Source organism: Epinephelus fuscoguttatus, linkage group LG4 (genome assembly GCF_011397635.1).
Source record: "Epinephelus fuscoguttatus linkage group LG4, E.fuscoguttatus.final_Chr_v1".
NCBI classification, from domain to species: Eukaryota; Metazoa; Chordata; class Actinopteri; order Perciformes; family Serranidae; genus Epinephelus; species Epinephelus fuscoguttatus.
Window position 1 is genome coordinate 7,360,692 of NC_064755.1, and position 26,821 is coordinate 7,387,512.

General features: G+C 41.2%; 1 protein-coding gene across 2 annotated transcripts in view; it reads left to right on the forward strand.

Moving 5' to 3' along the window:
- Nucleotides 1-25,429, forward strand: part of lonp2 (lon peptidase 2, peroxisomal) — a 36,495-nt gene extending 11,066 nt beyond the window's left edge. For both annotated transcript variants that reach the window (XM_049574722.1, XM_049574723.1), the window contains exons 4-17: nt 49-180; nt 5,093-5,215; nt 5,302-5,465; nt 5,880-5,974; nt 7,080-7,198; nt 7,893-8,032; nt 10,110-10,251; nt 11,381-11,531; nt 14,153-14,279; nt 18,235-18,374; nt 20,459-20,547; nt 21,053-21,260; nt 22,273-22,463; nt 22,545-25,429. In XM_049574722.1, the coding sequence (XP_049430679.1) occupies nt 49-180; nt 5,093-5,215; nt 5,302-5,465; nt 5,880-5,974; nt 7,080-7,198; nt 7,893-8,032; nt 10,110-10,251; nt 11,381-11,531; nt 14,153-14,279; nt 18,235-18,374; nt 20,459-20,547; nt 21,053-21,260; nt 22,273-22,463; nt 22,545-22,775 (2,052 nt within the window). In that variant the 3' untranslated portion in view covers nt 22,776-25,429. The remainder of the gene's footprint in view (nt 1-48; nt 181-5,092; nt 5,216-5,301; nt 5,466-5,879; nt 5,975-7,079; nt 7,199-7,892; nt 8,033-10,109; nt 10,252-11,380; nt 11,532-14,152; nt 14,280-18,234; nt 18,375-20,458; nt 20,548-21,052; nt 21,261-22,272; nt 22,464-22,544) is intronic.
- The last annotated feature ends 1,392 nt before the right edge of the window (nt 25,430-26,821 follow it).

Genomic DNA, 26,821 nt, shown 5'->3' on the forward strand with positions numbered 1-26,821 from the left:
GTGTGTGTGTGTGTGTGTGTGTGTGTGCGCGCGTGTGCATGTGTGTAGTTGTTAGGTATGTTGGACATATCGGTTCCAGTGGTGGCTAAGTTCAGGCGTCTGTTGGACAGTCTGCCGAGGGAAACACTACCTGATGTGGTAGCCTCCATGATCCGCACCTCAAACAAGGAGAAACTACAGGTGAAGTGAACTGCTGGGTCAACCAAATTTCAAACTATTTATTTAAAAAAAAATGTATGTAGCAGGTGTCTCAAGCATCTTTCAAATTATTCAGATCCCATGATATATTTTTATTTATTTTGTAGAGAAATGAGTCAGTTGTTAAAATCTGTGCAGTGTATGTGTTACTTGGAGCACATTTTACACCTGGCGCAAAGCGGCATGCAGCACAACTATCAGTGCTAGTTTCAGACTGACACAGTTGTTAATTTTCACCACCAGCATCAACGCTGTCCTGCAATTTAGCAAATGAACTTGCACCCATCTCTGCGCCCATGCGTATATAGTTCTTAAAATGATGTTTGGTCAGGCCCATCGTTGGCTAGAGCTGTTAACAGTTAATTGATTGATAATTGATAATTGTGTCAACAATTAAATTGTAATTGATTTATGATTTGAGTATTGTTTGAAGATGAAAAAAGTCAAAAAGTTCTGATTTTAGCTTAAACTGAATGTCTTTGGGTTGTGGACACAAAGAGACATTTGAGGACCTCACATTGGGCTTTGGGAAACACTGATTGACAGTTTTCGCCTTTTTTTTTTTTGCAATTTTATGGACCAAACAACTAATCAATAAATTGAGAAAATATTCGACAAATTAATCGTCACTGCTCTTTGCTTTTGCAGCAGAAAGCGATTGCGCCATTCACCAACTAAAGTCAGAATGGTGCAGTATTACCATGCTATTTAAAGGGTGCATTATTCAGGTAGTAAGATGCACCTACATAGTAGGTTTCACAAGGCCTGTACACATAGAGGAACGTGCATATGGGTTTGTTGGGTGAAGTGAGAGTTCATTAATAAGGAAAATATTAATTATATTTACTAAAATGTGAACATAGCAGAAAGCAGAGCAGGGCTGTAGAGCTTCTGTCCCACTCCACATTAAGAGGGACTCTCAACGTGGAATAGAGGAGCAGTGTAACTTCACTGATTATGTCAGAAGTTGAAATTTTCCTGTCAGCTTTATAACTACAGTGGTCAGTTTTGCTGCTTAAATGTCTCATGATATTTGCTGCAGTGACATTACTCTCAGCAGAAAACCACTTGCTCCTCCAATTTGCCGAATCCACCATGTAAATAGCAGTGATCCAGGGGCCGTGTACACAAAGCTTCTTTGTACAAAGAGTTGCCCCTAGTGACGAAATTTTAAGAAAATTCTTAGAATTGTGGCGTTTTCTTAAAATTTCCTCTTAAAGTTCAGACTAGGTCCTTGTAAAGATAAAAGTTATCGTAGAGCTCCTAAAGTGAGAAACTGGCTTAAGAGTTTCTTAAGCAGAGGAGAAAATGGCGGAAAGACAAAGAGGGCGGAGAAATGTTCTTCAGACACTGGAGGACAGTGAGCAAGTGAAATGCTACAGATTAGATTGTGCAGGAATCATATTTATGGTTGATGTCATTAGGGATACTCACCTAACACTATAATCCCAGAATTAAAATTATCACAATACTAAGATGGCTAGGACTCCTTACTAAAAACATTTAGGCTAGGTTAGGAGCTCTCTGAGAGTTTTCTCAGAATGTTTGTGAATACAGCCCTTGCTGCAGGCACACCTAGTTTTTAAAGGGCCAGTGTGTAATATTTGGCATGGTTTATTGTCAATCTGAATCTGAATCTGAATATTCTACCCATTAATATGTTTATAGAAGTGTATAATTGCTATACAGGGCTCAACAGTAAGGATTGCCCGATTGCCCAGGGCAAGTAAAACTCAAGGTCGGGCATGTAAACTAACAACTCACTTGCCCGATCGGGCAAGTTGCTAAAAATAGTAAAAGTTAATAACTAATTGATAAAATAAATGTATTTTAAAACGTGCTCCTTCGGCTCTGATGCAGTGGTCTCTCTGCCTGAAGTCATAGGCACAGCTGTGTAACAATGTCCTGCCCACAGCCCCCATTGATATTATTTTGCGCGATGGACACTCAATATAATAACATAACATTATACTATTTATGGTGTTATGTCATCGTGTCATTTCTGTCTCTACATGGTCACGCGTTAACAATTCTCCTCTGCTCTCTGTATCGTGCACGGCGGAGTTCCGCCACACACACAGGTGAGCATGCTAGAGCGGCTTGGCTGCATTTTCCTGACCAAACCTGACCCCGAGCCCGGTGCAGTTTGTCAGCTGACAAAGTTATTGTTATGGACAGTGTGCTTCACTTCCGCTGCTACAACTCCATCCTAGGGGAAACACTGTGCGTTTTGTGCAACAGGTGGATGTGGTAGTCTACTGGTAGAGTAGAGAGAGAGCTAAGTAGCGTTGAAGTCGAGTAGAGCAGGGCAGAGAGATGGAAGCAAAATATATTAAACCCGGTGTTATTACAGCAGAACTGGAGAGAGGAGTGAAAAATAAATAGAGGTGGGCATGGCTCAAGTAGGGCGCAAAATTATAGACGGAGAATGATTGACAAATTTTTCACTTTAAGCCCTGACACTGTCATATTTGTGTAGGAATTAAGCTACAATACGTGACGTATGTTGTTTTAATTAATAAATACAGTGTGAATAAAGATTACATAACATAAAAATAACTGCAGTCTTTGTTAATTGATAGCCACTTAAATTAAACAATTTTTTTAGGGCAAGTAAAAACTGACTTCAGGCAAGTAGATCTCTGACCAACTTGCCCGACTGGGCAAGTGAAAAAAAACCTTAGCGTTGAACCCTGGCTATAAAATAAAATTCGTTTGGTTTTTGTAGCCTTATAATTATGCTTTAATATATATATATATAGCAAGGGCCTTGCTTTAGAGAGGTCGCCATCTTGCGCCACCATGTATGTACGGCACACCAAGCGGACAATCCATCCAGCCAGAGAACACGTTTCGCGTGTATAAATGAACCAACGAAGACAGCGGAAGGAAGGAAGAAGGAGGAGAAAACAGCAGAGAGTGTTAGTAGTTCGTCAATAGATTGTAGTGAAAAGTTTTTTTAGTTATAAAGTTTGCGAATGGACCACACTTACCACGCAACAGGAGAGAATGAACCCAAACCGTCATCTGCGAGGAAAAGAAGACACAACTTCACTCCTTGTGATGCACTCTCTGCGGCGCTTTTCCTCCTGGTAATATATCTCCCCAACGATGGTAGCACCGAATCCCATTCTGTGCATTCAGCCTCTCTTCTCGCCCGCTCAGCATCAAACACATGGAGTTCCTCATCTGTATGCTCTGGCTCAAACAGGTATGGCTCTGGGTCTGTGTCTGCTACAAGAAACTCTTCAAAATCGTGTTCAAAGTCGTCCATTGCAGCTACTATAGTCCGGAGATATTGCTAGGCTAAATAAACAGCTGAGCTCTGTTTACAGGCTACGCTGTCAGTCAGTGTGCGGACTGGAGATTAGTGGAGCAGAGAGGGAGGGGGTGCCCAGTCGGTATGGTAAACGAGTATGTGTGTATGAAGTGTGTCTGTTACGCTAGAAGAGTCAGAGTTTGGGACGGAGTCTTTTATCCCCTGGAGTGTTACCAGAGTTTCTGGAGTGCTCAAATAAACTGGCCTTTTTCCCGAACGATCCTCTGGTCTCCTGCTCGTGAGGGATTCATTACAATATCATAGCATGGCTTAGATTTCTAAATAATCATTCACCTCGTCGCTAGATAGACCTACTCCTGAAAAACTTGTGCGCAAGGCTTTTTGTCCCTACGAGGCCACCGTCATTTACCCGACGGGAGGGGTGAGCGAGTGAGCCCTGCAATCTAGAATTTGGCCACTGATGTCACTGTTTTCAACCCATTTTACACACTGGCCCTTTAAAGGAAATTGGATGTGACACTGTGACTGGTTGAATTCATGTTATGCCAAAAACACACCTATGATTAATTAAGGGACTAAATATAGCCCCTTTCTCCTTGCACCTTAACTTGTACCCGGATTACATACTGTTAAACTAGTTGGACATGCCCTAAACACATTTGCCATGCTGTTTAGACCATGACCTATAGATTGCTTAAATAGGGTCCTGAGTGTCACTCATTCTGAGAGTGCTCTCAGAGAGCTCCTAACTCAGCCTGAAAATTCTTAGTAAGGACTCCTTACTAAGGAGTCTTAAATTAGGAGTGATTTAGGAAAGTTTTCAGAGCAACTCTGAGCAAGAAAGGGATGGAAATTTTTAGGAGGTGTGGTTGACCCTGTTGCAGTCTTTGACAGATGGGATTTGTTGTCACAGACATGCCCTTTTGTGAGCCTGCAAGGTGTTGACACCCTGTTGATGGAAAGTTGAGACAGACCAAAGTCACCACTGCTGCACTGTTGCATTTTTACAGTTTTCCAAATGTCATTTTATTTCTGGTGTGATAGCATTAGGTGGAAAATGTGTGTGTATCCCTTATGACATCAGCAACAGATATTATCACTTGTTGATCTAATGTGTAGCATTTTATTTACTCACTGTCATCCAGAGTTTGGAGAATATTTCTCCGACCTCTTTGTGTTTCCACCATTTTCTCCTCTTCTTAAGAAACTCTTAAGCCTCTTAAAAGTCCTCGTCCTTACTCCGGACAATTTTTCACCTTAGGAGCTCTTTTAAGGTCTAAGATGCTCTGTGAGTAACATTTGTCTTTACAAGGAATTAGTCTTAACTTTAAGGAGAAATTCTAAGAAAACATCACAATTTTAAAATATTTCCTAGAATTTCATCATCAGGAGCAACTCCTTTTACCAGAAAGCTTTGTGACTATGGCCCCAGGTCTGTAGGGGGAGGGGTGAGTTGGCATATCTGCCACAGTCTTTCCTTAGCTACCACTGGATGGTGCCAATGAGAAAAAATGTCAAAAACTACATACAGTAGAGTAGGCTTAATGTAAAAATTTCCTCTAAAGTGATTGTATTCTGAAATCAGATTTTTGTATGTCCATGTGTGCTGTAAAGGTCCTGGATGCAATTACATTGGAGGAGCGATTTAAGAAGGCTCTGCCCATGTTGACCAGACAGATAGAGGGACTGATACTGCTGCAGAAAACCAGGAAAATAAATCCTGACAACGAGAAGAGGGTAACAAACATTTTCATTTGTCCTTTCCCTCTCAACACTGTCTGTATTTATATGCCTGTTCACCTCTCTGTGTCTCATCTGTTTAGGTGCTATCGGTGCGCAAAGGTGGAATTTTCCCAGGCCGGCAGTTCAACCTGGATGAGGAAGATGAAGACGAGGATGGTGATGACACTGCGGCCTTGGAGAGGAGGGTCCATGGGGCCAAGATGCCTGAAGCTGCGCTTAGAGTTTGCCTCAAAGAACTCAAGAGGTGAACTTTTGTCCTGATAAGCCCTGTCACTTTGTCCCAATTATGTTGGAAATGATTTAAAGGCAGCAGTTTAAAATGATCTCTGACGTGTTTGAAAGCCGCAGTTTAAAACATGCCTAATTTGCAGTGGCTTTGTTGGTTAACCTTTACCTTTGACTGCACAGTTCTAATAAGCACATGTTTTTGGTGAAATGATGACACTTACTGACACTCTTTTAGACTCTCTTTTAGAAGTAATTTATTTAATTTTAAATAGGCTTTTATAAGAAGGAAGCATGGTGTTTTTTAATGGCTTGATGTGGGTTTTGTCCTAAATATAAAGCACTCTTTCTTTGTTTAATACAGTATTTTGCTTTTGAGTCCTGGTCCACAGTCTAACCTGTCTTGCATTTAAACTCATTTATCTATATTCAGACTGAAGAAGATGCCTCAGTCCATGCCTGAGTATGCCCTGACCAGAAACTACTTGGATCTGATGGTAGAGTTGCCGTGGAGCAAAAGCACCAAAGGTAAACAAAGCTGAAAGCGGGCTTTAGCAGAGTCCTGGTCCACAAGCCAAAAATGTCTTAGATACTGTATGAGATCTCTAACATACAGCCATGTCTTTGCACTGTGGCCAAACAGTTCCAAGTGTAAAAAGACGTGTAACAGCATGGTGGTATGATGGCATTGTCAGTGCCTCGTGTTTTTAATGCTAATCAATATTTGACATGTGGTGACTGTAAAAATGTGGGGATAACTGTGTAATAATAATATTTCAAAGTTATTAGTCTCAAGGCTCGTTTTTAATGCTCTGATTAACCTCCCTGCTCAGCAACAAATAGCAGACAGACACAGTTAGCAACTAGCTGGTGAACACAGTGTAGCATTTAGCAGCTAAAGAGACAGATATTTTACAGAGCAGTTGGTGGAGAGCAAACTCGAGCTGACAGGAGAGTGAATATTAGATTTGTGTGTGTCAAAAACTCAAATCCAAGTGAAACTCATATTGCTCTGTATCTGCTGGGTGTGTACACAGGCCACTGTTTGCTATCACATCAGTCCTTACTCTAAAAGGTGAGTGTTGTGTTTACAGCTTGTTATGCTCCCCCTCCACTGTCAAATCAGTCAATGCTGCTTCAAATAAAGAAGTCTCACATCCTGTAACACTCACGTCCAAACATGAACCCAGAGTCAATTCCATCAAAATTCCAAGGCCATTATGTTACTCCAGCAGAGAACACAGTGTAACATTTAGAGATTTAGAGATATTTGCTATGGTCAGCCGCAAAGTCAGAATATCAGGCTCACTGCGGTCTCTGCTGCTGACCTCAGACTGCCCTTGTAACAACTAACCTCAGATAAATGAAGACTTCGCAATTTCAGGACAGGATACATTTGTCTGCAGAGGTCATAACCTGCAAATAAATCTTAATTAATATTTCATGGAACAATGTAATAAAACTGAATACTACTGAATTCCTCTTCCTCCTCATGTTCTCAGATTACGGTCCCTCTGTTTCTGCAGCTCCCATCTCACCGTCTTTACCTTCACTAATTTTAGTATTTTATATTTATTTCTTGGACCCATCAAATCCATATCCTCCCCACCCAACACACACACACACTCTTCAGATTGCCTGGACATCCGAGCTGCTCGCACTTTATTGGACAACGATCACTATGCCATGGACAAGCTGAAGAGACGCGTGCTGGAGTACTTGGCTGTTAGACAGCTGAAGACTTCCCTAAAGGTGCTTCTTACAGATTGCTCAGTTCATTAAGCATATAAAGACAAAGGCCACATCCACACTAATATGTTTTCATTAAAATGGCTTTTTAAAACAAAAATGATCGACAGGTAAACAGGAAGCAGATTGTCTACTTTGTGGTGGTCGCTTAATTACAGAAAATACTGTGGAGATGATCAAAAGTAAGACCAGATACTTCCTTGCTTAGACAGACGACTAGTTGGAATTGTTTCTGAAAGTGTCATGAGTATAAGGCAGTCAAGGTGGTGGAAAACAGATCGGGAATTGTTGCAAAGCAAATATGGCAACATACTAGAGCAATATTGGCCAGGAGCACTATCCATCGCCAGAGGAAGCCATGACAATGAGAGAGAAGAAAGATAAAATCACAAAAGGTATGCAGGACTCGCTCTCATGGTTTAACTTGAAAAGCTGTGACTGATCTGACCCAGTCAGGAACCAAAGTGGGTGTCTGTGCTACCATCAGCAAAAATCTCTGTTCTCTCTGTCCAGACGATTTCATGCTGAAATGGGTCAGCAGCATTTTCAAAGGTCTCCGTTTTAGGGGTTCCAAAACCCCTGAGCATTGTTGACTCTAAGAGTAAACATACTAGTGTGGATGTTGCCAAAAAGTTTGGGCTTTCTTAAATGTGTTGCAAATTTATCTGTTAATTTCATGCTGCTGCTTTGTCTTTAGGGCCCCATCCTCTGCTTCGTGGGGCCCCCAGGAGTCGGTAAGACCAGTGTGGGACGCTCCATTGCCAGGACTCTTGGCAGAGAGTTTCACCGCATCGCTTTGGGAGGCGTCTGTGACCAGTCTGACATCCGAGGACACAGGTATGCTTATAAGATCACAGCTCCACTGGAGAGTCTAGAACAGCAAATGTCTTAGGACCACAGTGTAGATGGTGAGTTACGGAGCAGAGTAGGGCGTTCCCAGTGTGGAACCACACAGGTAGAGGTGAGGCAAGCACATATAAGCACATGACTGTACATATGTCCTGAGATTGCTCAAAGATACAGTATTATGGACTTGAATTAGAGGTGATCCATCTTTTTAAAAACTTCCTTTACAGCAGGTGGTCTGTGTTCTTAAGCAGTGAGTAATTGAGCACTGTAAAACAAATCTGTGACCCTTTCCTCAGTGGGCCCCTCTCCTGCAGCACAGAGAAGGCGACTTTGAACATCTTTCATAGTGAGGACACTTTTCAAGTCAAACAGACAATAAAATTGAATAGACCACTTTAGAACACTGGACACAAATTACTGTGGTAACTGTCAAATCTTTTTACCACTACAGTCTGTAAAGTCTAACAACTGCTGTCAAGCTGTCAGGGCAAACCGGCTCTCACTCACCTGACGCTGAAGCTGCTGGGTGCACGGCCTCGCTGTTGCCCTCTAAATCTTCCCGACTGGCGCTGCAGTTTATTGGCCAGCAAGGATTTATTGAAATATTTGTGTTATTTTTATGGCAATAATGACTCTGAAAATTAATCACTCAATCAATCATTTTTATTTATAAAACCCAATATCACAAATCACAGTTTGCCTCACAGGGCTTTACAGCATATGACATCCCTCTGTTCTTAGGACCCTCACAGCGGAAAAGGAAAAACTCCCCAAAAAAAACCCTTTTAACGGGGGAAATTAAGACAATATCATGATGGAAGGAAGCTTTAAGGTTCCTGAGAACAATAATTTCAATTGTTACAGGCTTTACAGGTATTTACAGCTCAACTCTCCTCTCCTCCTCCATGTCTGCCCAAATCATGTCACCCCTCGAGGCAGCTGCATTTGTGAGATCACTTAAGTATCTTGTGATCACACAAGTTTCCAGCCCTGATTTGCTACATAGCTTGTCAAGAATAGATCCAGCTGTAGAACGGTTATTGCCAAATCTCTACTAGTGGACACATTCACTGTTGTGGAGAGGGGTGTGGAGTATTTCTTTAACAATACCTCTGTGATGACACACGTCCTTTTTAGTGATGTGGAAATTTTTCAGGGCCTTTATGTCAGTTATGTCAGAAACAGTTAAATCAATGAAAGTGAATGAGTTTTAATTGGCCAATCATGAACATCAGTTGTGGAAATGTAAGATTACTGTGTTGTTTGTCTCACATTGTACATCGAGTTAAGTTTACAGCAGGACACACAACAAAATCATAATGAACTTTGTATATTGATTGGTTCACACTTAGAGTGTAGGTTTTGTAAGCTGAGTCAGTTAAAAAAATCATTTGTTCGGTAGTTACGTCCCAAAGTTTGCCTTTGATCAGACTGTTAACAGCCTCAGCCCACACACAACACAGCCGCTCTGTTGTGTGTGTGCACTAGTAGTCATAGTTTGGATTAGCAAGCGACATTATGGAGCCACTGCTTCTGCATGTGTGTGTGTGTGTGTGTGTGTGTGTGTGCAGTGAGGTGAGTGGGGCCGCACAGTTCATCTCAGGTTGTGGGGTTGATCCTGGCATTTTAAAGGACAGGACACAGTTAATACACCTTCTCTCAGCCAGATGAGAAACATGTGTCTGGCATATCAACAGCAGGATTGCACGGGATAAAGATCTGAAGTTCTTTCATGGTTGATTATTCAATCTGTTCAACAACAAAAAAAAACAGTTTCTTTTATATCCTTTTATTGAACCCCAGAAACTGCACTTTTCATCCTTTTAGCCTGAAACACTTAAAACTTGCACAACTTTTTGTCTGCATTCATTTCCTGGAATGCGACGTGGAATGCGACATACACCTCTAGAACAAGTCGATGAAAGCATGACTGTGCAATACTAACATGACACGACATAAACAAATGTAGATATCAGGTTCACCTCAACATCACATAGTTCTGCACTTTTCTGTTGTCTTTATTTACATAATCGGTCAGCATTCCAAATCCTGCTCATTTCTCCAGGCGCACATATGTCGGGAGCATGCCGGGCCGCATCATCAATGGTTTGAAGACGGTGGCCGTCAATAATCCAGTGTTCCTCCTGGACGAGGTAGATAAGCTGGGGAAGAGCCTGCAAGGAGACCCTGCAGCTGCACTGCTGGAGGTCAGCTTTGTTTCTCTCTCTCTCTCAGATGGCCTGTGTAGTAGTGTCAGATGTCTTCATTGCTTTTTAGTTCCTTAACCTGTTAGTACCTCTTAACCTTTACTAGCTCTCAACTTAATGATATAGGATGTAATTTTTATGCATCAAAATGCCTAAAAACAGCTTGACCAGTGTTGTATATTTTGTTGAGGTGTGTACTGACATCATTCCAAATATTTCCCACAATGTTCAAATCCAAGGGAATTTGTCATTTTAATCAAGGACAAATAACAGTGTGATTTGGTCGCTGTCGCCTGTCAGTGATGTCCTATCCCCTTTGTGCATGCGACAGGGTTGTGGGTGTCTGCCAGAAGCTGTTATAAAATGATGTTTTTATCCAGTTTAAAGACACTTTTTTTCCCACACACATTTTTTTAGATCGTGCTTGTTTTAAACCATGATTTTTAACCAGATGAAGGACTTTAGTCACCCAAAACAAGCAAAGCAAGCGTTAGCAGTAGCTCGGCTCCAGCCTCTGCAACACTGATTTTTAACATGAACATGCTTTATTCAGCGTTTTACCGGTTAAGATCATCTATTCTGTTTGTTTTGGAGGGGAAGACATCTCTGAGGATGTTTCAGCACCTGCTAAATAAAAAAAGATAACATTTGCAGGTTAGCAGCCTGTCTGTGTTGAGCCAAATAATGTCAGAAAAAAAAAACCCGCTGACTTTAAAGGTGAAACTGCTTCATTCAGTGTTTTTCAAATCACTGGGCCTCTTTGTTTTAGACAGCAAGAAACCTGTGCAGATAATTTGGCTCCCAGTAAAAATCCCCAGAACAGTGAACACTGAAGGAATCCTAACTGAGAAAATGACTGCAATGATGGCATTGCTCCATGTTGTTATTGTTTTGATTGAGAGATCCCTAGCAGCAGAAAATTACCTATGGCACGTTTAACCAGCCACTTAACCTCTGCTAAAATTGCTAATAAGCATTTGTTTTGCTTCCTTACCAAGTCTTTTTGTTTGTTGTCCTCTGTTTGTCCTGTAAACCAATAAAGCTTTCCAGTTAATTGAATGAAATTAATTTAAGTTTGATGAAACATTAAAAACACAGACACTGAAATGGTCTCTACATGTTCCCTCAGGTTCTGGACCCAGAGCAGAACCACAGCTTCACAGACCATTACCTCAACGTGGCCTTTGACCTCTCCCAAGTGCTCTTTATTGCCACTGCAAACACCACGGCGACCATTCCCCCTGCCCTGTTAGACAGGATGGAGGTGCTGCAGGTACCAGGTGGGTTTGAGCACAGAGACTCACTCTCAGCGATCATCTCCACAGTTTCAATGTGATCTTCATCTTCCTCTCATAACATAGCTAATCCCAAGCAGATTGCATCTTTATGATTGAATTAGCTGCAGTGTTACACAGGAAACAGATGAAACAACTCCATGCCCTGCTGCGTATCCAATCACAATTGGATACATACAAACGTGCCCACACACAAGACCACCACAGCCAATGCCGCCAGCACTCATGATAATACTGCTGAAGTCAATCATAGGTTACCAGTGATTAGATGTATTATTACTATTGGATGTAAGGTATCAAGGTTATTTATTGTCAAATGAACAACAATTACAAGAGCAGTAATAGCAGTAAAAGAAAAACTCACAGGTTCCCTCCAACAATGCAATTAAAGTATGAAAAAAAAATCTAAATATATTAACAATAATAATAATGATTTCTTTTGCAGTTGAAGTCGTAGGGGTTAGCAACTCGTGCAGTATAATCCAAGTCTTACTTACCCAGTCGTATGCCAGTACTTCTGGCATACGACTAGGCAAGTGGGCATTTTTGCTAAAATGTTGCTTGTGCATTTGAACTCTGCTCAGCTGAATGAGGCATAAGCAGAGTTCAAATGCACACACTTGACGAGGTGCGTTGCTTGTATACCGAAATATTTTAAATTGTAACGTTTTAGCAAAAATGCACGTGTTGTGCAAGAGTATGTAAATAGTTGCTTTCATATAATTTTGCTGTTGTTTAATGTGAAAGGGAGAAAAAAACAAAAACATCAGTTCACAGTGTAGTTTGCATCGTCTAAGAAATACCCATTTTCATGAGGTAAGAAGCATAGTTAAACTTTCCACATAAAAAATGAAAAGCCACATTACAGTGGGGGAAATAGGCAGTTAAGACATCAGCAGTTTTTTCATTAAACATAATTCCAGTGCAGCTGTTCTCATTAAATTCAGACCAGACATTGGAATCTTTATCAGGACTTAACCTGATAAAGGTCTAAACAGAAATGTTGTTTTTCTAATTAAGTTTATTGCAAGTACCAGGACAATGGAATTCCATTTTCATCACCAATAAAACTACACAGTCAAGGAAATCAGAACATTCCAGTCCATAAAATTGCAATAATAGAATAATAGAATGACACAGGGAAAACGCTGTGAACACGCAGACTGACATGTATTTAACACTTGGTGGAGAGGCATTGCTTGCTTGTAGATTACTGGGAGAACGCAGTATGTTCCAAGGAGGCAAAAATTTACCCTTTTTTTACCCTAGAAATACGACATGAAGTTTGGAGGTAGTCTGTTTCTGTTTTCATGGTACCAGTAGATTCCAAATTATCAAAGAGAGGATGAATTAAGCCATCCAGCAGGAATATCTTGAAAGAATCTGTTGCCATCCACCAGGACAGTGAGAATGGGAAGCAGGTGGACTTTCCAGCAGGACAGTGATCCAGAACATACTTCAGCAGAGACTGTCTGTTGGTTCCAGAGAAAGAAGACAGAGTTGTTGGAATGTCCCAGTCAATCAGCAGAGCATCTGTGAAAGGAACTGAAAATCAGTCACCAACAGGACCCGGATATCTTCAAGATTTAAAGACTGCCTGTGTGGAAGAGTGGGCCAAAATCCCATCTTAACACTGTCTGACATTATTTTCTTCATACAGAAACTTTCTTGAAGCTGGCATTACAAAGAAAAACATCTCCACCGAGTGATAACTACATTTCAGTCAGCATGGTGAATCTTTTTTTTTTTTTTTTTTTTTGCGTCATTCCAATTTATTACACAACCTTTTTATGTAGTTTTATTGACTCTAAAACAATGTCTGGTCTAAATTTCATGTCAGAACTTGCCAGAAGGGCTGAGAAGGCCGTGCTGTGTGAACTGTGCTTTTATCAGAGCAAGATCCTCTGATAGTCCACTGCAAAGTCCAAGAAAGGAGTTTAAGTGTTGGACCTGCGATCTCTGAATAAATTTTAACCACAGAAGACCAGAATTATGTTAGGTTGAGACATGACCTTCATGTGTGATAAAGACTGACAGATGCTTGCATGCATCTGTCACAGGTCAGACTAATCCCAGGAAAAAGTCTCGACCTAGGACTTGTGAAGCCAGCATAGTCTTGAATCGACAAGGGCCACTTCTCACACAAAAAGAGTGAATACTTTTTTGGTATTTTTGACCTCTGATCATCTGATACATCAGTCGCAAAATCATTTTCCCAGTTTTTCTTTATCATTTAGAGTGGCAAGTCTTCCATAACAAATATAGCTGTATAAAACCTGGATATTGTTCCCTTCACCTCTGGTTTGGTTTCTAGGAATAAGTCAAGAGATGTTTATGGTGGCAGGGAAGGAAACTGAGTAATGTGATTTTGTATTAAGTAACTACAGAAATGATGTGCTGGTAAAGTCATTTTAAATTTAATAAAATTACACTATTAGTTTGAGGGAATTCAGTAATTTTAGGGCAGAAGTTTGTAAATTGAGGAAACAAAGTAATAGTTTAAAACAACTCAAGCAGTATTAGTACTCTTAATGTAAATAGAGGTGTGTGTGTGTGTGTGTGTATGTGTGTGTGTGTGTGTGTGTGTGTGTGTGTGTGTTTTTCAGGCTACACTCAGGAGGAGAAAGTGGAGATAGCTCACCGTCACCTGATCCCAAACCAGCTGGAGCAGCATGGATTAACTCCTCAACAGCTGCATATACCACAGGACACCACGCAGAATATAATCAGCAGGTACACACAGACACCAACATTTAAAAAAAAGATAGACAATGAGAAAAGTAAATTGACTTCACTTAAAGGACAACTTCAGTATTTTTCAACCTGGGCCCTGTTTCCCCATGTGTATGTGTGCGTATGATTCATAGGTACAACTCGTTCTAAAATTGGTTCAGTATTGAGGGAGCTGGCAACCGACAGTCGCGAGGTAGATATGGGGGCAAATGCGTCCTGTATAAGTTTGCGCATTAAAAGTGCTTTTTGTTGCCACTGACCAGTTCAGATCGTCAGTGCTATCTCTGTAAATAGCATACCAAGCATTTCCCTGACCCTTCACCTCTTCCCGGCTGTGACGTCATCTCGCAAGAGCTTTGCTTGTTGCCGGAAGAAAACAGGGTACGATATATACAAGGGCAAAGTATGCAACAGTAAATGTGCGTCTCGGAGACAATTCTAGGTATCAGTATTACATGCATAAAGACATATTAGTTGTACTGACTTGATGGATAGTTGACCATTTGGTCCCTGTGGTTTTGGCCGCCTCCTCCAATTTATTTTGGGCACATGAAAAAAGGTATCCAGCACTGCCCTGTTGATCAGAGGGGGGAAATCCTCTGACGTAGTTACACAGCGTTTGGTAGTTTCTGTATCATCCCAGGACACATCGAGACCATGAATATTTGGCAACAGGCCCCACTTGTTGCAACACAGACATTCTTCCTCTGTGGACATGGAGTCACAGCAACCACAGGAGCACCACCAGTCCTCAGAGATTCGTGTTCGTGCAGCCGCTGCTTCACCCTTGTCTGTTCGTTGGCCCTCTCTCTCTCTATCCTTGTCTGCTCTTCAATTTGTAGGAGCTCCTCGTCCGTATACTCGGGCTCAAATAAGTACGGGCAGCCATCGTAATAAAAGGGCTCATCTTCATTCTCAAAATCGGGTAAATATGCAGCCATGATACCGATGCAGTAAAACTCTGAACTGTACTCCGGGACAACCAGCGCCACTCTGAGCAGCGCTCAGCATGGCTCCTCTGTTTTCTTCCGGCAACAAGCAAAGCTCTTGCGAGATGACGTCACAGCCGGGAGGAGGTGAAGGGTCAGGGAAATGCTTGGTATGCTATTTACAGAGATAGCACTGGCGATCTGAACCGGTCAGTGGCAACAAAAAGCACTTTTAATGCGCAAACTTATACCTGACGCATTTGCTCCCATATCTCCCTCGCGGCTGTCGGTTGCATCTGCCTCCCTCAATACTGAACCAATTTTAGAACAAGCTGTACCTATGAATCATACGCACACATACACATGGGGAAATAGGGCCCAGGTTGAAAAATACCAAAGTTATCCTTTAAGCTCAACTCTACTATAGAGGTGCACAGTCACAATTTATGTGCAGCTCTTCTTTTTACCAATATTATTTTCTGGGTGAATAAATGAAGAAAAGTGGCTAACTTGATATGTTTTGAAGTACGTTATTACTATAAAGTTTTTCTTCCTTATCATTGCTTCTATTGACTGTGAAATGTGTCTCCCATTGCGGACAGTGTCACGTCCTCTTCAGCTGTTGAGTTGAAAGAGTGTTCACAAAAAATAATGAAAAAACACCTTCACACTGGTGACTTGTTCTCAGTTGTGTTATTCTGACCACAGATTATTTTTCTCAGGTAAAGGTGTGAACCAGAAATATTATAGTTTTGTATTTTTCAATATATATGTTTTCTGGTTTTATTTTGTTTCTTTTTTTTTTTTTTTCTTTTTTTTTTTTTGCAAATTCAATTGACTTTCAGTTGTGTCCAGAGTGGGTTTGCACATTTCAGTTTAGTTTTTAATGTTGAGAAATGTTTCGTTTTAGTTTAGTTTGTGTTAGTTTTAAGTTTAGTTATTTTATTATATGTTGTGTAATTCTCAATACAGTATTTGTCAGTATTTGTCAGTGCAATAAAATGTAAGAAAGTCAGAGTAGGCGTTACACCACCAACACAACATTTGTGAATGCAGTTGCAGTCTTGTAGACATCATAGTCTCATTTAACATGTGCACCAGTGCCTCCTCGTGCTGGTTGTATTGAAAGATTTGAGAAAATTAACAACCAAAATTAAAGACATTTGCCGTATGTGTTTATTTCATTTATGCCTCCACACCATCGCTAGGCTTGGCAGGAGGCATTATGTTTTCTGGTTATCCGTCTGTCCATCCATCTGCCCCATTCTATCTCAAGAATGCCTCGAGGAAATTTCTTTAAATTCAGCACAAACGCGCACCTGGACTCAGCGATGGACCGATTAACTTAAGAATCCGTACGCTAATCACAAAATTTCACACAAATGGATGAAATGATGATGTGATGACATTACATATGTAAAAGGTCAAAGGTCAACTTCACTGTGACATCATAACATTCTGCAAAACACTTTTCTGGAACAGAAGGGAGACATTTGGTCAGATACTGAATTGGTGAAATTAATCTTGGGTGCCCGCCTTGAATCTGTGCTGATTGTGTAGATCTTCGGTGCTCATGAGGGGAAAGGTGTGCGAAGCTCCATGTTTTCACAGACATGAATGCAAACTGTATCTGCAACTTGACTGATGTGAAGAGGCATATAACTGCAAGGCAGCAATTCTAGTTTATAGTAATTATTCTATTATATATTCTAGTAATATATTTTACTACAAATGAATATATTATATTCATTATGTCACCATGTATAGGTATAACAGATTTTTAGACAGTTTTGTCCTGCTGCAGTAAACACTGCATCATAGGGAGCTCATATATTGCATGATACAACAAAAGGGAAGAATTAAATCCTCCAGATTAATATGGACATTGGTGCATGTTCACCCAAGAGCTTCTACATTTAGCCTGCCAAGGACAGATCCAATGAGTGATGTGTGGCGCAGAGGGCTCAGCCAGCTGCCAGCTGCCATCTGAGGCTAACTCAGAATTCTACTTCTTGTCATCACAGGATGTCATTAAGTTGTCGAGCAGTTTAGTGGCTGTTTGTTTTTAATGTTGGCCATTACTTGTCAGGCAGGTTGACCTTTTGATCAGGGAGAACATCTTTCAAACAGATGACTGAGGGCAGCCTCCTGTGTGTCTGTGAGCATCTGCCTGAGTGTTGGTGTGTTGATCTGCTCAATCCTTTAGTCAGAAAATAGTTAAAAAAAACAAAAACAAACATGCTGATGACAATTTTTGTTAGCCCAATGTGACACCTTTAAACTGCTTGTTTTGTCCCATCAAAATCCAAATGCATTCAAGTTATAGTGAAGAAAAGCAGCAAATCCAGACACTCACCCACTCAGAATCGTCCAATTATCTGTCAATCAACTTGTCTGTTAATCGGCTAATTGTTTCAGCACTAGTGCTAATATTTGTAAGTATAACCTACATGACAGCCTGATCAAACCGTCTGGCATGTTTAAAAAGAAATCAGCCAACATGTAGCTGCTGTTACACAGGCTTCTGGACTCTTCAGATGGTGAGCAGTATGCTGCCTGCCGACCTGCAGAGCGTCTGTGCAACACTCACCACACTCCAGTCTGGTTACTATAGTAACAGCCAACAGGACACAGCTTGGTGCTCATCCTTAGAGAGATACTCCTGATTTTACTGGCTAAATGTCTTTTTTTTTAAAGGGATGAGATCAGGGTGGTTTGGGGTGAAGTCAGAGTGGAGAGGATCTAGTAGAAACCAGGCAGGTTAACAAAGATGTCCTCACGTACAGTATGAGTTATCATTTTTGTCAGGACTTCAGACATTTAGGCATAAAAATCCAGCTCATTTCATATGGTTGGTTTTTCCTCAAGTCTTTGTTAATTTATTCTTTAATATATGGCACTAATACAAATCATCAGTATCGTTCCTGACTGCCAATAACTGTTCAAATGAACTGGTTTGCCTGGTTTTGTGTTCCCTGCATAATTGTCTTCATCTGCTGTTTGTGTATGTGTGGTTGTTGTTTCAGATACACCCGTGAGGCAGGTGTGCGCTCCCTAGAGAGGAAGTTCGGGGCGATCTGCCGAGCTGTGGCGGTGAAGGTCGCTGAAGGGCACAGAGCCAACAAGACAGAGGCTTCAACCCCTGAGGGCCCGACACAGCAGGGGGGTAAGATCCTAAAATGATCTGATGTGAATTAAATGCTCTTAATATAGTACTTTGAAATGTCAGTTTTTATTAGATAAATGCTGTAAATGTGCTGCCATCTGCTCAGATGATCACAGGATGAGCTACACTGATATAAAGCTTTCAAACCATACAGAATAAAATAAACACATTAATATAAGATTTTTGAATAAGCTGTTTACATGGCTAATGAAAATTATTATTTCACTAGTATTTCCATTTACATGCAGGCGTGCATACTCTGATAAACGTGACCCAACACGTAGTTAATCACATCAGAATATGGAAAAGTTGAATGGCTAGAGCCACTTTTGTCATTTTTCCACCAGTGGCAGACACAGCCTCTCTTTCATTCCCTCAACCAACTTCTTGAAAAGGTCTGTGCTGCAATATTTGTGCATATCCAAAAACTTGTTAGTATCCAAGTCTTTTATAATGTTAAAAGGTTTGTTTCTCCTTCTAACCAGAAATTTGGGCTTTTCTTTTGGGCCTGGACTGCACTTCACAGCCTTGCAAAGTGTTGGCGACTAAGTTTATGTACAACACACAGAGCTGATAGTTCAGAGGCAAGGGGCCGTGTGTCAAAAACTGCGGTAAAAACCCCAATTTAGATGATGTTCTGAATGTGCTGTATACATGTCCAAATAATGCTCCTAAAACCTGCATAATATTGGCAATGTCACATGTCTTAATTGGAAAATGCTGCATTTGGAATAAGGCCTAATTTGGAATATCCAAATGAAATATGCTGTTTACATGACCCGTATCTAATTCAGAATATTGTCATATTCTGAAAAATCATGGAATATTAGTGAGATTGTAAACATATTGAGTGTGATGTCAGTCTATACACACTACTAAGGCTGCGGTTGAATACTCACACACTAATAACTACCACAGGATACACCAGACCATTCTTTACAAAAGGAGAAGAGATAATTCCATCCCACAGTTTCTCGCGGCAGCAACATTTTGAGTTTGGCCGTCTATTAATATTTATTTTATTTTTCCGTTAATGGAGCCTTGCAGCAAAAATATTCCACACGATTTTACTTGTATTGTTGGAGAGACCATAAACATCTTGAATCTGCAAGATCACGTCAACGTTTTAGCCAAATTATGGTTTTAATTTAACATGTTTTTAAACTTAAGAATGATGATGATACAGGGAAGCCAGTGAAACCAATACAGTGAAGAAGCTTCAGTAGTCCATCTTCAGGATATTGTAGTTTCACCATGGCAGACCCAAGTTAATATCATCCACCGTTGCATAATTACGTAGCCAAGTGTAAGTGCAGTCATATTCTTGTGGCGCTGCAGCTGTCTTTTCCTTAGTTTTTATAAATTCTTCGACAGATCTTTCCTTGTCCTCACAGTGTTGAGGAAAGAACACTTTTTTGACAGTAGCATCAGTGTTGAGGAGAGCTCTAATCAGGACCAATAAGTGAAAACACCTGTGTGGGTGTCCCATGGCCACCATGGAGTTATAGCTTATTAACACAAAGTAGTGCAAGTCAGACTGAAAGGGAACCAACAAAAGTAACCAAAGATTGGGTAGCTGAGGGTTAACAGAGGATGTCAGCAAGTCGCTTTGTGCTGCTTTGTAGAAAGCCCTCTGTGTTGCCAGGTAACAGATGTCACGGACACGCAGCACAAACGGGATGGTTTGTGTTTGATGTTCCTGTTCACTGTTTGTAGTTTTTACTATTTGATGTGTCTTTATGTGTTTGGTTTTTTGTGCACCTTTGCATAATGTCAGCATGTGTGCATGTGTGTGTGACTTTCCAGTCTGAAATGCAACTATTGTCATCTCCCCTTCGTTCTGTCTCTCCCTCTTACTGAGGCCTCCCCTCCTCAGTTGCGTTAGTAGATGGTTCCAACATGCAGTGCACACGTGCATTTTAGTAATGTGATAATTTGTCATGCTCCGCAGTTACCTGATTCCAGACACATAGAATTAAATGAGAAACGTTTTTCCTTTTATCTGTTTCTGAGCCGTGTTACTGAGCTGTGTGACCAACGTCAGTACTTCTCAGTAGGATTCAGTTCATTTCATGTGTGCTCAGACAAAGCAGCAGCGCCTCCTGAGATGCCCATAGTGATCGACCACGTCGCCCTGAAAGACATCCTGGGACCTCCTCTGTTTGAAATGGAGGTAAGCAGGAACATCAGAGATCCACAACCCACAATTACAGCAACCTGTGTAGAGTTGACCTCCAATTGTTTCTTGTTCCTGTGGCTGTCTGAGCTTCTAAACCGCTCTCATCAATATAGTGGCAGTCTGTGAAGATGTCTCATAGCTCCATAACAGCTGCTGTACATAAAGTCAGAATAATGACAGCAGCTGCTTGAGGTGAAATCATACAGTATAATGTGAAACACAATACAGTTTCTCTTCTAGTGGGTGTTTTCTCATCATATTTTGTCTTTTTGTCCTTATTTTCTTTGTTCCTCTCCCTCTACAGTTCTCTCACCCTCCTTCGCTATGAGGTCATGTTGGCCTTGTGTTTCACATTCATCCCTGAATTTATGAAGACTATGAACCCTCCTTGAAGTCTTTATGTTTTATCTCATCATTCCACCAACTACAACTTCACAGATGTTTTGTGTGTGTGTGTGTGTGTGTGTGTGTGTGTGTCTGTGTGTGTGTGTGTTGGAAGGTGTCTGAGAGGCTCACCCTGCCTGGTGTGGCTGTGGGCCTGGCCTGGACCCCCCTTGGAGGAGAGATCCTGTTCGTGGAGGCCAGTCGAATGGAGGGAGAAGGTCAGCTCACTCTGACTGGTCAGCTGGGAGATGTTATGAAAGAATCCGCCCATCTGGCTATCAGCTGGCTCAGAGCGAATGCCAAAACCTACCAGCTCACCAACAGTGAGTTCACACAGATATATACATGTATATACTGTACATGCCTGTAGTGAAATACAAATAATCTGTAGCACAACGTAGGACTGACAAGATTATTGACAGGATCCCTGCAGATATAGACCTTTTGTTAATGTAACATCCTTTTTGTCCAACCAGAAACAGCCCCAACATGGCTATCTCCAAACCCACCAGACTCCATTTAGATAAACAGTTATCTTGTCATCTTAAAACAGACTTCATTCAAAGTCCACAGAAACAAAATAAAACTGACAGAAACCATTTTGGTTCATTTTTCCGCTGTCTAACCCAACCCTTAATTCACCCAGTTAGATGTGAATATATGCTCCCTCTGTACATACTGAAATTACTGTTTGTTTCAATAGGGTCTGGTGGATTTTGCAGTCACAATTTTAGGGCTGTTTTTTTTTAAAGGATCTAAAACTACCAAAACAGTGTGCAATTGTGAAGCCACTTGTAAAATTAAGAAAAAGCTTTGAGCTACCAAAGACCTGTAGCTCTTGAGATTGCAAATCCTTGCATGATAACTTTAGCACATCATCATGCAATTCACTCACACACTCACATACTAGTCTATTACTTTATAGCATCAATGGCTGTAGGGGACTGATCTCATGCTAAGTTTAATTCATCTCATGGTAAATGTAATAGTCTCTCTTATGTGAGTTTAAAAGCTGCACTTTAACGGCATTAACTTGCTGGGGGCAAGGACTGTTTCCCCCCTCATCACGCCCCCCCCACTGACTATGACTAGACACGGACTGTATCTACACCATCAAATATTACCTCAAGTAAAAGTAACTTTCTTGTAAAGTTCTTTTAATCTTTAAAATGTATCTTTACATACCTCAGGTAGGGCTATCTGAAAATCTAAAGCTCTTTTAAGAATTTATGCCCTTCTACCTTTGACATCAAAATTCTGCCTTCAGGCAGCAAGGAAGTTGTGAATTATTCTAATTAACATGCATTTAAAGCTGATATCTGTGTGTCTGAACAGTGGCGGGGGGTCCAGACCCACTAGAAGGGACAGACATCCACCTCCACTTCCCTGCTGGAGCTGTCACCAAGGATGGTCCCTCTGCAGGTGTTACCATAGTAACCTGCCTAGCATCGCTGTTTAGCGGCAGATTGGTCAGATCAGACGTTGCCATGACAGGAGAGATCACGCTAAGAGGGCTGGTGCTGCCAGTGAGTTATCACACTTCAACACATGATAAAATGTAAATCAGTTTGCAGTTTCAGCACACTGGATTGGTGTGTTTTCCTCAGGTGGGCGGGATCAAAGACAAGGTCCTGGCGGCCCACAGGGCAGGAGTGAAGCGCGTCGTCATCCCTAAACGCAACGAGAAGGACCTGGAGGAGCTTCCAGCCAATGTACGAGCCGACCTTGACTTCGTCACCGCCACAAACCTGAACGAGGTGCTGAATGCTGCCTTCGATGGAGGGTTTCCAGGAACAGCCAGTACCCACACACACCCTCAGCTGACCAGCAAACTGTAACACACTGATAAATGCACACACACAGTGACAATGTGAAGTCCTAACAGAGGAGAGAGTGTGTCAGCAGCTTGGAGCCTAATGAGTCTACTGATATGCAGTTGCAGAAAATGAGTTAATGCAGTTAATGTGCACAGCTGTAATCCTGACAGTCATGTTATTGTTTTAAGATTCTTTGCTGTTGTGATCTTTATGATCAGATTATTATTTTCCTATTGAAGACATAATTTGAGGTAAATCACACTTCAATCAGAGTCACACCCTGTGGGAGAATTCACTTTACATGGACAAGTGCACAACAACTCTGTCATGTGACGTTTACTGGTACGGCATCTTTGTAAATCACATATTGGCATTACAGACACAAAGACTAGATTCAGGTCACGTAACATCTGAGTGTTGTCATGTTGGAGCCCTTCAGGGTTCAGCCTCAGTTTTGAAAGACTGACTGGCTGCACTTTTCTTTGATATTTGCATTATAGTAACATCACTGCTACGGTCAAGTGGAGTGGATGTGAGCTTAGTAAAGCCACAGCAAACAATGTGCTAATGGTTTGTGTATGTGATGATGGAATGTGGTGAGATGTGTTCATATGGAAAGTTTGAATGACTTTGATCATCATCATATTAGATCATACAGTATCCCATACTGAGGCACTGCCTGCCTGCCCGAGGTGTGGAAACAATTTCTCTGGACAAATATTCTTATGATGACAAAATCTTAAAGCCCAGTTCAGACCAAAGATTGGCTATAAAACAAGTTGAGACAGGCAACTACTTGCAATGCAGTGTTCCGCAACATTCTATAAACCTGCCAGTTCACACCAATGCAACTAGATGAGACATTGTATCATCTCTATGCAACAACTCTTTGTACTTTCTCCAGCCTTTCAGGCTTATTTTGTGGCTGAATATAATGTATAGCTTCTGAAAACATGGATAGTGATAGTGAGATGCTGGCTACAGCTCCATTTGTAGTAGTGATGAAACGGCTGAAAACAGAGACAAGACCAGCATCAGATGGACTGTATTCATAATAGATACGCCACAATAATATAAGTAAGCAACGGTAATTAGTCAGTGAGAGTGTGTTTGTGTGAAGGGGGGCATAGGCACATACAGCAGGCAGCAGCAATGACCCACCGTCCCGTTCGACATCAGCACACCATGAGGAAGGGAACAGAAGGCTCAGCAGGGATGGAGCACTTGCCCCAGCAAGTGAACATTCTGTCTGCGGTCATTTTGACTTAACCAGTGGACTTCACTACAAGCTGATTGGCTGTAGAAACAGGAGACGAGTTTTACACTCTAAAATGAGCTGCCAGCAATTTTCCCAGCTGATTTGCAGGTGACACCATCAGCCGGCTTGAGTCGAGCTCAGACCGGTCAGTTCACACCACCGCAACTTTTCTCTGCAACGTTCTGAAACCGTTTCGTCTTGTCACCAATCATTGGTCCCATTAAAAGCTCTGGAGAAAGTGACCAAATGTAGCCAAAGGTTGTCAGAGTAGTCATAAAAACTGCATGGATAAATAAGTTTTACACTGTTCCTTTAACCTTCAGTCAGTTAGTTGGAAATATTTTGTTATATTTCATCAGCTCATTTTTTTTCCAACTTCTTAATAAGTTTATTAGCATTAGCTTGCTAACTGAAATGCTGTAGCTACTGTAACAGTAATGCTTCAGCAGTATACAGTGTACTATAAACAGTATTTGATTAACATGACGTGTGCTGGCTGGTTTAATTGCGTGATGAACATTAGCTTCAACCAGGTAGCTAGCTGCATCAATAGGCTGGTGCGCAGTTTGTGTAGCCACTTGTGTTTTCAGATAAGCTAGCTAGCTTAAAGTTGCAGTATGTAGGATTTAGGGGGATATGACAGTTGTTGCGTTTTTGTTACCTTAGAATGAGCCTCAACATCTGCCATGTTGCACCACCATTTTTCTACAGTAGCCCAGAATGGACAAAACAACCACTGGCTCTAGATAGAGCCATTTGTGTTTTTGCCTTGGCCATCATAGTTAGCAGCCTGGCTGTGACAAACAGATTTTTGTTTTAATGCGAAGCTGCTGTTTTCATGTGAAGAGGAAGAGACCTCTACAGATAAATCAGTTCTTGGTAAAAACCTCCTGAACAACGAACATTGAAGGAATTCTAACTGGGAGCTCACGCTTGGCACACAGGAGAAGTTTCAGCTGGTTGCCATCTGCAGTTCTCACCACTAGATGCCACTCAATCCGTCACACTGCTCCTTCAACAGTCTTCTCAAGGAATGAAAGATGAAATTGTCCTTTTTTCACTCAAATGAATGGAGGTAAAGGAAAAATGATGAAGTTGTTTCAGACAGTGTTTGAATCATACTGACTTCTACTCATTTCAGCACAGGGGTCAGAGGTCAGCGACAGGCAGAAGTAGGTCAGATCTGTGTCTTGTTCGTGGTCTGTAGCCACAATGCTGCACTTCCACAAAGGTGTTGACTAAAGAATGGTTTAAAATTCCTTTTATCAGTATGGATGATGGATGGTGTAGAAATCTGTAGCACTAATGACTTTCAAATACGACACATATGATTTCATACTAAACCAACATGCGCTCGTGTCCGATTAAGTAACTTAAAACTGTGAGTTGAATTAAAGATGCTTGAAACCTTGAGAAAGTGTTTTCTTATTCCTTCAGATGTTCTTGTCCTTGAGTCCATCTGTGCCACAGATTTTTTTCTCCCCTGTAGCGATGTAATGTGAAACACTGGTGTGCAGTATGTTTTTCTATATTCAGACAGCCATGAAAAGATTAATGGAGCCATGCAGAGGATTTTGCACAGACACATTAATAAAAGCCAAGAGCATCAAAAGAGTTTTATCGGTACAAAACTGATTTTGCAAACAGCGGTTGGGACCATTTTAGAAATGCTTTCTTGAAACAGAATATGCAAACACCAGCGGTGATAATTCAACCAGTGTGAGAGATTGTTTTTGTTGTGTTGATTTTTCAAATGACAAAAAAACCTAGAATGTTATGGTGTGCTGCTCACAGGTCCCTGTGTGTGTCTCATTACATTGAGAAGTAGCCAAAAAACATTCACCTGCAATAACTGATTTTGGCCACGTGAGGGCAGTGGGCAGAAACTGTAAGCAGCACTGACATCAACAAGTTATGGCAAACTTGTCAGCAAACAGCTGCTCATTTACACATGAAGCAAATAAAGTAGAATCCATGTGGAGTCATGGTTCTGTCCACCTGATGAATGTCCAATAGTTTTGTTTTTTTTTTAACTCTCCAGCAGCTCCTGAAAGAAATATGTGTCTCATTATCTGCTAAAGTCTTACCAGCTAATGGATAACTTTGTCTTGTGCAGACAGTATGCACCGAGTTTTTAAAGCTTTGTTTTTTAGTTTAAACAGCTGCCTGATGCTGCTGAAAACAATTCTGAGTGTGAACAAAAACAGAAAAGTTGTGGGCCAGGAAACCAAGACAATGATGTAAACATTTCCTATATTTGTAGAGCAGAGGGAGGGAGTCAGGTGGATTCTGTGGGTTTATCATGTAATCATTTGATTCATTGTTCATAAAATATTGATTTTTTCCACTTTGCTTTTCCGTAATGGCACCTAGGTGATTGTACATGAGAGGGATGGTTGACAGCAGCAGGTGAATCATCTTCCTGGAGGCTGTTTGTCAGACAGGCCTGCTCATCGGGCATTTTACTTGACTGCTCTTGTCACACTTTGGTGATGACATGCAGCTATTTGATGAGAAGTCCTGGGGAAAAAAGACTTTCAGCAGTTTGTTAGCACAGTGCTGTCTTTAGCTTGGACTGCACTAGGCAGAGCCTGAAGAGGGGAGAGCGGGGCTGGTTGGGACACTTTTGTATCAACACAAAATGACATTACTCACAGACCAGAGTGAAGGCGGGTAATTTGAAACACTTTTTAGTAGATTACCAAGAACACCACATATAATTCCACAGACTACCTCAAGTGTATGTATCTCTGCTCCATCTCTATAAAGACAATATGTTGCCAACTAAAATACTAAATAAAATTTGAAC